Source organism: Protopterus annectens, chromosome 11.part0 (genome assembly GCF_019279795.1).
Source record: "Protopterus annectens isolate FY-2018-M chromosome 11.part0, PAN1.0, whole genome shotgun sequence".
In the NCBI taxonomy this organism is placed as follows: Eukaryota; Metazoa; Chordata; order Ceratodontiformes; family Protopteridae; genus Protopterus; species Protopterus annectens.
This window is the reverse complement of record NC_056745.1, coordinates 1083723794-1083737522: the sequence shown is the minus strand read 5'-3', so window position 1 is coordinate 1083737522 and position 13729 is coordinate 1083723794. Positions and strand designations below refer to the sequence as shown.

The following is a 13729-nucleotide window of genomic DNA, read 5'->3' as shown; positions in this document are numbered from 1 at the left end:
TAAAAACAAGAGCCAAATTTTTTTGAATTAAAACCTTTCCTAAAATTCAATCCCCTACACGAAGGTGGTAACTCAAATGATTACTCTAACTACTGGCCAATAGCTCTTTTATCACCCTTAGCAAAAATTATGGAAAAATGCATTCACCAACAACTATTAAACCATTTATCTCAACATAACATAATAGCAAACTGCCAGCATGGCTTTAGGCCGTCACATAGCACCACAATTGCCCTATTATCCTTTACAGATGCCATCAATCGAAATTGCAATAAAAAACAACCTCTCATCTGCACTCTTTATTGACCTTTCAAAAGCTTTTGACATGGTAAACTATGCCCTTCTTATCAACATTCTTGAATTTCTTTCCCTTGACTCTCTGGCTGTTAAATGGTTCAGGTCCTACCTTACCAATAGGCAACAGGCAGTTCTCTGGGAAAATAATATAGCATCCCTTCTGCCAGTCACCCTCGGAGTCCCTCAGGGCTCTGTTCTAGGACCACTTCTTTTTTCACTATTTATCAATGACCTCCATGTAGCAATTCCACAAGCCACCTGCATTCAATATGTAGATGATTCTGCACTAGTATGCTCAGCAAACTCCCCATCAGAACTACATTCCCTAACTCAGAATGTATTTAACATAGTTGAAACATGGTTCACAAAATGTTGCCTCCTTCTCAATGCTAGAAAAACTAAGCTCCTTCTCTTTACACCCACCAGTAAGTCCTCCCCCATAGATTTCTCAGTCATTTCCAATAATGGCACTATTTTATTCCCCGACTCTACCACTAAATTGTTAGGAATTACTATTGACAATAACCTTACGTTTGACAGCCACATAAATAACACCATAAAAACTGTCAACAGAAAAACAGGCTCCTTATATAGAATCAAACCTTTCCTAACTCCAATAGCCAGAACCAAGATTGCACACTCCCATTTAATCTCAACTCTTCTGTACGCCTCACCCATATATACTAACCTAAAGAAAAATAATCTTATCAAACTAACTAATTCCTATAATAACATCGCCAGATTTGCCACTGGCAATCCCTTTAGAACTCACCACTGTTTGAATCTAATGCAGCTAGGCTGGCTTGAACTTCCAAACCATCTGATAGTCTCCCAACTCACCATTGCCCACAAGATATTTTATCAACCTAACAGCACTCCTATACTCTCCAATCTCATAATCCCCTACAAAAATCTAAATTCCCTATGCTCTTCTAGCAAACTTCTTGCTAGCATAAGCTAGTCTAACAACATGGCTGGAGATTCTCTGTTTTCCAACACAGTGGGAAAAAACGGAACCTACTGCTTAATGAACTAACTTTACTTTACTTCCTTGCCTCTCTTTAAACAAACCCTCAAAAAGACACCTCAAAACACACTGGTTATGCCCCTGCAGCAACCCTGACTAATCTTCTGCTTTCACTACTGATATTGCCGCCTCCTACTAAATTTACCAAAACTTTAATGCACACTCCTTGGAAGCAGGACTGTAACTGGTGAACTCAAATCAACATACTGGTGTAATCTATCCTGTTTGATGTACTGAAAGTCCTCATGAATCATACTGTATAATAATTTATCCTATACTTTTTGTCACTTTTACTAGTGTAAATACCTACTTTATTTTATTATTACTTCTTGTATTTTTTATTGAAATCCTTTCATTTACTATGTAACAACATTGATTTTTAATTTTAATTTGTGTTTGTTACTACTGGAGCTTTTCTCCCTGGGCCTCTACTGAAAATGGAAATATATCCAGTTAGACTAGCCCAGTTAAAAAATGTAAAATAAAAATAAATAAATAAAAATAAAAATCCTAGGTGGTTGTCTTATACCATTGCTTTTTGTTAAACTCACCTTAATAAGCCACTTCCAAGCAAGGATTAGGACCCATTGCATAAAGGCATTGGCTTCTTCAGTAGATTTCTGGTAAGGGGTGGAATCTAGAAGTACTCTAGAGGCAACAATTTGGTCCATTGGTACATACTCCTGCAAAGCACTATAGAATGAATTACTTTTCCAGGTCCAAAACAGATTTTTCTAGGACCGTTCTCCAGGGGAACCTAAAGTCTTAATTTACTGAACTTCTCTCTTTGTTTGTTTTTCTAAGATATGGTAATTTACTTGTATAACTTAGGCTACTACAACAGTGATCTGTGCATTGAACATAGTACATTTTTTTAATAAAACTTGCCATAACAGCAGATGTTCTAATAGATTACTGTTGCAGTAGCTGCCCCTTCCTCCAGCCCCGTTCTCTTGTTTTTTTTTTTTCTTTGTTGACAAGCTGTGTATATTTTGCCATTTTGTATGTAGTTTATTGTTGGGTTTGTTTTCTAGAATTGCTCTGTCAGGGCTCCTCCTGGGCAAAAAAAAAAATGCTCTGAAGCCTTTTGCCCCAACTGTCTTTTTTGGAGCTTTTGAAAATTGGAGCTCATTGAAGGTGCCCTTTAGCTTTGTTAGCTAGCCAGTCAAAGTAGGTATGACCCCATATAATTTAGGCTACTGTAACATTGATGTATAAGAACTTCTACTGTTATGCTAAGTTTACTTACACAAATGTACTTTTTTTAATTGTTTGTGAGGTTAACAGCAGGTAAGAAAAAAAAAAGATAGCCAAAAACAGGCTAATCACTGATTAAGGGAATTAGTCAGTGACTGTGAGTGTCACAAGTAGTCCTGGAAAAGTTATATTCAAATTACAGCAGCTGAATCTAGTGAAATCATTGTCTTCTCACTTATCCTGTCTAAGTGAAACTATCTTGTAGTTGCCCACAAAGAGTACTGCTGTTTGCAAGTCAACCATTCCCTATTTGAAAAAGGGTAATGGTTCTAACAATTTACATTGTCTAGATGGGGGTTGAGTCATCTCCCCACATCCAAGGGGAGAATCTAAGCTTCCCCTATATTCAGCATTGATTAGGCCAGTTTTTGAGTACAGTGTCTACTTAGGATATCCCTCACTAGACATATAAAACAGCTGGAAAGACCTCAGATGTTTGTAACTAAGAAGATTATGGGCCTTTGAGACTAGAAGCACTATCCCTTTATTTGGTATCTTATAGACCTTTGAGTGAAGATGTATGCCTTGTCTTCTAGGCCATTAGATACCCAGTTGTCCTGTAGCTCAGCAAGTCTTGGACTTCTATAAATACCAAAACCAGGGGTCTTTATCTACACCAGCAGTTAAACAGAATGTGATGAAGAGAGATTTGTCATGCAGTGCCTTCTCAGCCTATAGAGCAAATTAAACAGTGAACTACAATATCTTCCTTTAACAGAACCTAGATGACTGGATTGATATCAGTAAATTCAGTCCATGTTTGACAGGCCTTGCCCTTCCTGCAGAGGAAACATTAATTTAAAGCCCCATTTATTTTGCCTGCACAGTTTAATATGGCTTTGATGTGCCACACTCTTTAACCTAGTCAGGGGAGAATGATCAGCACAGTGCTGATATTTCCAGTATGCAGATTAGTGCCAGGAGACCATAATACTGAGAGCACCTGATTTTTTAGATCATATGTGAAAAATCTAACCAAAATGAGATGGGGCATTCTGGCACATAAATTTTGTGACAAAAAACCCTATGAGCTCTTTCAATAAGTAATTGCTCCTTGGGGATACCTATTCATTCTGCTAAATTAGTAGTCATGAATAACTTGCACTTCTGTGCCATTTTCTTCTCAGGTATTCCCATGAATGTGGTGTTTTTACATATGCTTTGATCTTCCTGATCTGTTGGCTTAGCTTCAGCATACTCTACCCTGTCTTCAACTAAGCTCTGGTTTTGCTTTAATTCCTCTACTTTGGATTTAATTTCTGTAAACTGATTGGAATGTGCTATAACATCTTTGTCAGTATCATTAAGACTGGGATCTGCTTTTGAAATAAACGTCTGGAGTGAACTGTTCATTTTTTTGCATTTCTAAAATTAAAAGATCAAACTTTTCGTCGTTGTATCAAGTGGATCCATTAGATGAGGTTTGGTACATTCCTGATTTCTGGTCTCAGGTCTCAAGACTGTGAATGCACCCTTGTGGCAGGAAAGAGTCTGTGGATGGTTAAATTGCATTATTTATTTATTTTTTAGGCGTCCTATGTAATTGAGTAGACAGAATTGCAACACAATAACAAAATGAAGAAAAAAGAACACTTATTTCTCCGAGATAGAGTTTCAGCTTAGTCCCATGAAATGCAATAATTTTATCAGGAGGACAGGGAGAGTTATGGGATTAACTTCTCACTCCATGTATGCCCTTACTGGAAGTAGTCAAAGATATTTTCTAATAACAGTGCTATGCAAAACTAAGCATGGTACATTGTGAGCCATAACAAGGAGTAAACTATATGTGAAATTAAAACAAATAATCAGCATGCATAACAACAATGTAAGAAAAACTTCACCATCGAGGAAAAGTGAATTCTAAGGAGAGGAACTTAAAGTATGTGATAGAGACTTGAGGATTGAGGAGTAAGTGTTGCATGTTATGGTGACCAGAGTGAGTAGGATGTTGGCTGTCAGAGGTTAGCCACTTGCCCAGTGAACTTAAAACATGTACATTGGTATTTGGATGTATTTCTGCATAAGAGCTTTACATTTATGAAGAACAATAGTCTGGCAAGCACTGAGATATAAGTAATCTTTTTGTTTTGTGACTTTTTTTCATTTTTGAGAAGTTGCTGTGTATGCATGTTGAGAAAAACATGACAGGATATTTATTGTTATTATTGATTTATAAGCATGCACTTTATTGTACATTCTTTCACCAACAGTAACCTGTTCTAGTCATATGGCTTTTTATTTAAACTGGTATGCTGAGACTGATGGAGCCATAAAGATGAGATCTTTAACCAGTGCAGCAGCCTGTTAGGAGGATGCAGTTATCAAGGGAAATTTGTCTCCTGTATTTTTAATAAATTAACAGCTTGAGTGGGAATAATAGTTCTCCAAATTCAACAGTTGTGTATGTGAGTTGGGATATGTGACTGTCCTAGTATGTCTGGAGGATTATCCCTTCTGTGCCGTTCATGTTTTCTGAATCATTCATTGGCTAAATTGTTTCATGTGACCCTCAGAATGGTATAATAATCCATTTTAGGTGTAATACTTAAAAGCAATAATAAGCAGTTCATATCACATGTCCTATAACTAAGTTGGCCACCTTTTTTACTTTGAGCCATCAGCAAATTCCCACCATAGCTTCTGCTCACTGCCTGATGATCTGTAATTTAGAACTAACTCTCTCTGGGTGACTTCCTGTCATTCAACAGGGCTGTGTTTTGCAAATGTATTTCTTGTTATGCCATGCACAAAGACTGATCACTTAACTGTTAGGTGCAGAGCCAGGGAGTTACAGTAGCAACGGGTTTGGTAGTTATCATTTTGTTTGCTCTGGAGCCTACTTTTTATTTTTCTGGTGAAAGTAACAATATACCTTGGCTGTGCGCTCCCTTATTCACATGATGGACACCTACTTATTAAATGAGCTGGCATAGCTAATATACCCTTGCTAACATACGCTTGGATCCATTTAAATTAGGCATATTATTCATCTCTTCACCACCACAGAAGCTAAGCTTTCTACTGATAATCTTCCTTGCTCAACTGTGCAAGCCAAGGTTTCATTAGCAAACAAAATAGAAGTATAGCACTTGTTTCCTGGAAAATATATCACCATTTTCTTTCTTGAATCATTGATGTTGCCTGATATCTTTGAACTGCTGTGTTACTTGATTGGATGCATCTTAACATCATTTATAAGTATAGATTATACTGAAAGGTTTGAGAATATATATATTCGGTGTTCTTTCAGTTTTCAAGAAGCAAGAAAAAAGCATTAAATTCAAACTTCTTGGTCTAGTGTGGATGTCTGTTACATAAAATACAAAATTTGTTTCTTTTGTACAGCAACAGCAGGCTGAACTGGAAGAAAAAATACGAAAAGACCAAACTATTTTTCAAGAGGAGCTGAAACAACAAGAGGTATGTTTTGTTAAAGTGAGTTAAATAATAAAAACAAAGGTTCAGGAGATAGATATGTTACCTGGCTTACTTTGTCTTGTCATATCCCTCTGTTCCATAAGAAAGTGAATCTTATGAATCGCCTGCATTATCTGTACCCTGGCAGCATTGCCTTTTGTCTCTGTCCTGGATTCTTAAATTTTCCTGACTGTTTTTAATCTACTGACTTTTCATATAGAGTTTTTCATCATATAGCCAGTGATCTTCTTTGGGGAGTTACTGTAACAATAATCACAACAATTGGGTTGTTTCCCACCAACCTGTGCAGTCTCCTAGCCAGAAATTGTAAAAGCAATGGCTTCCTTTCCTGTCAGTGCCTATCCAGGTCTTTTGCTTTACTGAAGTTGAGCTGATATGCACACGACTCCCATGTGTGTCCCACGGTGGAGCATGTTCTCTTCTACTATTCTACTATTCTCACCTCTTCAAGTGTAGCACATCTGCTTGCTTGTAGAGGCTTTTTCTGATTTGCTGCTGTTCCGTGGGCTTGCTTGATTTTTTTTTTTTTTTATATTTTTCTTTGCTATCATAAGTTGCCTTTGTTTGCAAGGTAGTGTTCATTGTGTGGCCTTTTACCCATGCACTGTATAGATACAGATATATGCATCATCATAGAGACCTAGTTCAAGACCAGTGAAAGCACTCCATCAGTGGAGGGCTTCACTGCCTATCACCTCATACAAGTCCACCACATTAGAAGTGGGCACTAAAGGAGGAGGTGTCTCTATATTCTTAAAAAAATCTCACCTCCAGACTTGTTAGAAAGGACAGCTTGGAACATCTCCCCACACAACTTACTAGAAACAAAACCCTTTATCAATTCATAGCTAATTATAGGACCCCTATATGTCCTCCTCAGCCCATACCTCCTTCCTAATCAGTATGTTGTCCTTATGTATTAAGCCAAACGCCATTCTCCTGGGAGACTTCACCTATCCCACCATCAAATGGGAGACTTACAAATCCTCAAGCATGTATGCCCAGAGATTTCTGAACTTAATCAATGTAGTCTTCCTGCACCAGTCAGTTCATGCCCCAACCAGAGGAGATAAAATGCTGGACTTGTTCTTCAGCAATATGAGACAGCTCTGCTGCATGCCTGTTGTAATTGCCTTCCTGGACAGAGTCAGTCACATTCACCTTAAGACTGAAGTCAGAAACATCCTGCAGTACATCAGTATTCAGAGACTATGTGAAGGCAAATCAAATAAAACTGAATGATGACCTGACTGAAATCAAAAAACGCTTCCACCTTGGCAATCCCACTGCTGATGCAGAGTTCTTTACTGCCAAGTTCTATGCACATGTAAATAGTTGCATAAATGCATCTTTTGTCCTCAGAAATATATACAACACAGAATTCAGAAATGAAACCTTATAGTGGAACCCTAATTTAAACAGGCTCTATGATAAAAGAAAAAAAAATTGCATGCAAACATAAGTCTAACTCTCAAGAAGCCAAAATAAAAAACTCTTACTAAGCTAAACAAAGGACTCTCAATCTTAATCAAATCAACCAAAGCCAGATATGAGGCACAAATTGCCATCCAAGTGAAAGATAACCACAAAATCCTCTGTGTTAGAAATCTCAGAAACAATTTCCCCTCAGCTGTGCAATGCTAATAGAAAATTATATCAAATACTCAGACCCAGAGGACATAGCTAGTCTACGAGTGGACAAATTCATTTGCAATTTCGCTCCCCTCCAGTATTCTGAGATCAAATGCCCACATATACCTTCCTTCTTCAAGTCACCCAAGAACAAGTTCTCAAGGTACTAAGGCCAAGAACAGTAAATCTTTGGGGCCATATAACATATCAGGCTGCCTACTGGCTAGCCTAAAATATGAATTATCAGACCCCCTATAGAGGCTATTCAACATTAGCCTCAAAACGGATTTTATGCCGGATGAATGGAGGACAACAACAGTCATTTCCTTCCACAAAGGTGGAGCTACAACTGACCAGGGTAATTACAGACCCATAAGCCTGACTAGCCTCATCTTGAAGGCTATGGAAAAAATCATTATAAGACTACTAAATAGGGATATAGGTGACCTACATATTCTTGACCCACCTCATTTTAGATTCATCAAGGGCAATTTCTCCCTACTTAACGTGGTTGACTTCTTTGAAAAAGTCACTGAAGCAATGGATGAGGACAAATCAGTGCACATTGCCTATTTAGACTTGTAAAGGCATTAATCACCATCCCTCACTCGGGCATCATTGATAAACTGTCCCAGCTAAATGTTAACCTCTCTGTCATTTGCTGGATGGCAAATTGGCTCACAAGTAAAACAAAGGTTGCTGGCTGTACCACCTCTAAAAGAAATGTCACTAGTGAAATGCCCCAGGGTTCAGTCCTTGAGACACTTTTCTTTGGCATTTGCTTATAGGAAGTTAAAGCTAATGTTAAGGAATTATGTCAAACCAAGTTTGAAGATGACTGAAAACTTGCTGCCATTTTAAACTCCCCGGAGGACACCATAATACTATGCAAAAGCCTGTTCACCAAATAGTTGATGTCAAAACCATGGACTGAAACTAAACACCAATAAATGACTAAACATATCCTTTGGCGAGCATGATTCCCTTTGTAACTATCATTGACAATGCTCACCTGATCAGATCTGGGAACGTCAGATGTCCACTATGTTAAAGAAGTTCTTTTTCATCACACAGCTTATTTGAAAGGGTATGGCATCCAAGTCCAGGGACATAATTGCTCTTTTGTAGTCAGCACTCATTAGGCTTATCATTAAGTAGAATTCCCCTTTCGGTGTGTACTTATCCAAACACTTGCCACAGCTAGAACGACTGCAATGCTTCCTCACTGAAAAGAATCAAGGGACTAAATCATCAAAACAGCACAGACTGCCTCAAAGCCTTGTCTGTCTTCTCGGTGTCATACAGGCTACTGAGGGGCAAACACTGCCTTGTGTATAGAACCCCAGTAGACCCTGTCCTGTCAGATGTATTACACATTCAGAGGTCCAATGGTATCCCACTCAAGGGACCTCAGTCTCTTTTGCAAGATTTACAGAACATGCTGGAAGGTTAGGTATGTATGTATTTATTTATCCTTCCTTTGTTGACTGTGTTAGTCCCACTAGGCTAGTGGCCTCTGTGACTCCCCTGCACTGGCCCAGTAATCAAGGAGCCTCAATCCTCACCCCTGGCAAAAGTGAGGGATGTACACAATAGGAGGATGACAAGTACACACACACAGTAAAGTACAATTTCCCTTAAGAGCATACAGAAATCACAGTCAGTCTGGGGCTGGTTTCTCCCTCTTTGTCCAGATCCCCAATAAGACTCCCCACTGGCACAACAGCTATAGGGTTAAGATCTCAGCTGAGTGGTCAAGCTATGACCTCCAGCAGCCTTTCTGTCAAACCAGTGCTTCATGTCCATGCCCAAGTAGCTGACACACACACACTTTGAGATTTGATTTACATACACACACACACACACACACACACACACACACACACACACACACCTGGGGAAGGCTGGCACAGATTTACTAGCTATGGCCCCTTTTGCCCAGACTATAAGGTAGTTATCAGTGCCACCAGCCAGCTCTTTATCAGCTACTTTATGGCCCTTACCAAGAGTGACCAATCCTACTGTGTAATGTTAATATTATCGAAATGGTAAGTGTGACCAAGACTAAGGCTATTTAGGAGTGACCTGTACAGTGTCACCAAATACATATGCAAGTACTTTGAAAGCTTAAATATCTGTAAACAAACCAGCCACAAAGATAGGTTTAAATATATTTAATAATAAATAATAAAAGAACAAGACAATACTCAATCAACACAGTCACTGAAGAGTTCAGAATCACAGGAAATATTTTAAAACAACATTGCAGGACAGTCTCAAATAAATACGGAAAACATCTAAACTAATCTTTACTATATTCCTATCTGTATCTAAAATAAATTACTTTTCCCTAGTTATTTACTATTAGCAAGGCAAGTGCAGATGATGATGATGATGGATGTTTCTAGGTCCAAGACAAGATACAAAATGTGCACACACTTTAGAGTTCTTAAATCAATGTCACATATCACTGCTGGGTTAGCTTGGATGACATCACTCTTTGTCACCTGCCTTCAGTTCCCAGGCTAACAAATACTAACAGAATTTTAACATCTCTGTGTGAGAAGTACATATCTCTCAGATGTGCAGCTGATAGGAAGTCACAGAGGAATAAAACATTTTAAACATAGTAAATACTTCTCTCCAAGACAATAGAAATACCTGTAGCTGTAGACATTGTGTCTGCTTCACTGAGAGATAACACAATTGTAAAACATTTTAATTTTAACTTATTTTCTTGAAGCTTTGCAAGTTAACTCTGTATGTTCCAGCTTCTACTATTAAAACATACATTTGCACAGGTATATAGTTTATATACATTTCTGTTCTTTTCCAGTAGGGTACACTGTGGACACATCCTTTAAGCTCAGTACATAACATACAATTCTGTATAAATTATATTAATATTCACAAATGACATAGTACAGTTCCGTATATATCATATCAGTATTTACAAATGACATAGAATTATTTTCAAAATTCCAGATAGCTGGGCTGGCAGTGTCACAGCCTCTTTTCAGGGGAGACCCAAGGTGGCATTTATACTACTACAAAAAATTTGTCCAGGGCATCGAGGAACTTTCTCTAATCTTTTCATTAAATACAATAAGATCTTTTCCATGTACCTGAGCTACCACCTACTCAAGCAGATAGGGTCCTCAGTTAAAGGATAGCACTTTTATAGAACTGGCTTCCCCTCCATGTGAAACAGAATACTTATTTTACTCTATTCAAATGTAATTTGAATGATTGTATGTGTAGCTGCAAATTCACTGTTGCTGTAGCATCAGTGGCAGTCACGAATAGGAGAAATATATAAGCACCCAACATATACTTGCATAACCCTTCTTTGGAGATTCATACATGTGTGGCCCATCGTTAGAGATTCATATTGCAAAATATAAGGACTAATAATTACTTTGAGAATGCAGGGCTTGGCTTCTTAAGATCCTCACAGATCAATAACTTAGTAAGTGCCTCTTAATCTATTAATCTTGTCTGCCATTTGACCTTTCTGGAATTTAATTGTACAGTTTAACACCTCTTTATTTTCAGTGAGCTTATTTTCTTTAATGAAAAAGTGTTTCTACATGCCTTTCACTTCACCTTTTTGGCTGAATCTATCAGTACATTTGAATGCAGTAGATAGCTCCTAAAGGCTTCCACACCCAGTGTCCTTTTGGTATGGACACAGGTCACAACATAATCAAATGTGGACACTTCAGGAAGTTGAAGCAGGCTACCAAACTTCATAGGCAGAAGGCTGCAACATCTTTTTCAACTGAGAAAAAAATGAGTCTGTTGAAAAAAGGCATACAAAATAAATATCTGGTTGAGTCTGCAAAATCTGAAAAGGTTAAGTAGAAAAGGCAGAATAAAGATCTGATCAATCATTCTAGAAATTCTCTTCTGATGTCTTAAGTTTTAGAAGCAGCCACATCTTTCGTACTGATTCCCACTGTCAGTAAGCAGAAGTCTCTTTTGTTAGAGCTAGGGAAACATCAGCTTGCATTGTTGCCTAAACTTGAAATCAAAAATGAGCTTCCACTATGACTAAATCAGTTACAATTTGACAATGAACCAAGTTTCAGAGCAAAACTGGTCAGGGATTCAACCTGACAAAAGTATTTAATGATAGCAGTTTATTTTTAGAGGACTGTCCTCTTGCACTCCCATAAGGTGGCAAGCCCCCCCAATATCCTCAAACTTATATATACCACGCCACACTGTCACAAATATGAAGATAGGAAGAAATGAGATAAAATAATGATGTATAATCAATTGAGAGGGAAGTCTCAAGGAACAGACAGTATTTCTGTGGCAGTCTAGAAGTTGATAGGGAAGAAAGCAATAAAGATCTGGAAGATTTTGTTTAATAGTCTAAAAGGGGGGTTGGGGAGGTAATAGGTGCTTGGAAGAAAGCTGGGGTGTAAAGACCCTTTGGGCCCAGCTTCAGATAGACCTATTTCACTTTGAAACAATGATTATAAAGTGTTTATGTTTATACTAGCTAAAAGAATGGCAAAGGAATTTCCAAAATTGATTGTTATGGTTCAATGTAGTTTTGTGGCAGGGAGGCACGTCGGCTTAGGAGCCATCTAGAAAAAGACTAAAATTAGAACAAAGAAGGTCTCAAAGTTCTTCTCCCTTGAATCTGAAAAGAAAGAAAGTGTTGGAGCCATCTGTTTCGGATCTGACAATTAAGCAGTTAAGTAGTTCTCCCTAGGACCAGATACTCGCCTTAGATTGATCCTGTATCTTCTAGGGTGCCCTCACCCATTTTAGAATGACACCAAGTCTACTTCTTTTGTCTTGACTCATTCCTCCAGAATTTTGATGGAAGAACATATGGAAAGGATGATACGGAAGTTCATCTCGGCACAGATTCAGATGGGTATCTTGCTGGCTCCTACCCCCTTGTGTCAGGAGACTCATCCATCAACTACACCCCCATTTCAACCTCCTCCTCTGATCTCTTTAGTTGTTTCATAGTTCCTGGATCTGAGCCTGTGTCTGTCTGGTACGGATCCGAAGATAGCATTATCTTTGCATCCGAACCTTACTCTGAGTGGTCTAGTTCAGATTTCTTTGGGTCCTGATGACTCTCAGAGCCATAGCTTCCCTGTCTGATCTAAGGTGTTGGAGTTGACTCCAAAGTTGTCTTTGCCATCTCTCCCCCTCGGAGCCTTGGCACTGGATAGCTCAGCTTTGGCTTCCTCCTCTGGGAGATTGCCTTTAAAGTGGGGGAGGACACCAGTCCAGAAGCTTGCCTTCTCAGTACCGGGGTCTTCTCTTTCTCCAGAGCGATCGGCCTTTGAGGTGTTGAAGAGGGTATTCTCTGCTCCAACACGACAGAATAACCCTCTCGAATCTTCAGCCTTCTTCCTTGATGTGTCTGCTCTTAGAGCCACATCATTCTTTACCAGAGAGACAGCCAGTCTGAGATCTCCAGGCTTCCCAGCAGACTATTACAATTTCTTCCGATACCTCCTCAGAACACCCCACTGAAGATGTCCCTAGGAAGAAGTGCAAGATGAAGCACTTGTACTCTTCACAAGAGTCAGTCATGGAGGATGCAGACTTCGATGAAAGTAAAGGGTCCCCATGATCACATCCAGAAGACTTCTCATTTGGAGACATCCTTGATATCCTAAAACAGAGAGGTGGTTGGAACCCCAGCAACCCTTCATCTGAGGAGTCTGTATTCCTGGAGACTTTCGGCATTGGCCTGCTTACCCCCTGAGTTACTCCACCTGCCGATGAGCTCATTGATTTGTTCTCTGTGTGCATGGTAAGAACCTGAGATAGTATAACCCATACCCAGAAGACCAGACAAGATTCTGGCACCACCTTTGGAGAAAGAGTTTTGGGCTAAAGGAGTGCTCGTTGATGCCATGGTCGTGGTGGTGGCGGCCATCAGAAACAGAGTCCACTGTTCATCTCCCTAACAGGGAGTCTAGGGTGATGCACAGGTTTGGGAAGCATGTCTACACTTCAGCCACCTTCACCCAAAGGTCACTGAATTATTTGGCACATTTTACTAGGTTACAGAGGGATTTGATCAAGGAACTTTCA

General features: G+C 39.0%; 1 protein-coding gene across 3 annotated transcripts in view; it reads left to right on the top strand.

The window, feature by feature from the left end:
- Positions 1-13729, top strand: part of LRRIQ1 (leucine rich repeats and IQ motif containing 1) — a 3765329-nt gene that overhangs the window by 709133 nt on the left and 3042467 nt on the right. For all 3 annotated transcript variants that reach the window (XM_044088432.1, XM_044088431.1, XM_044088433.1), the window contains one exon: positions 5930-6004. In XM_044088432.1, coding sequence (XP_043944367.1) covers positions 5930-6004 — 75 coding nt within the window. The remainder of the gene's footprint in view (positions 1-5929; positions 6005-13729) is intronic.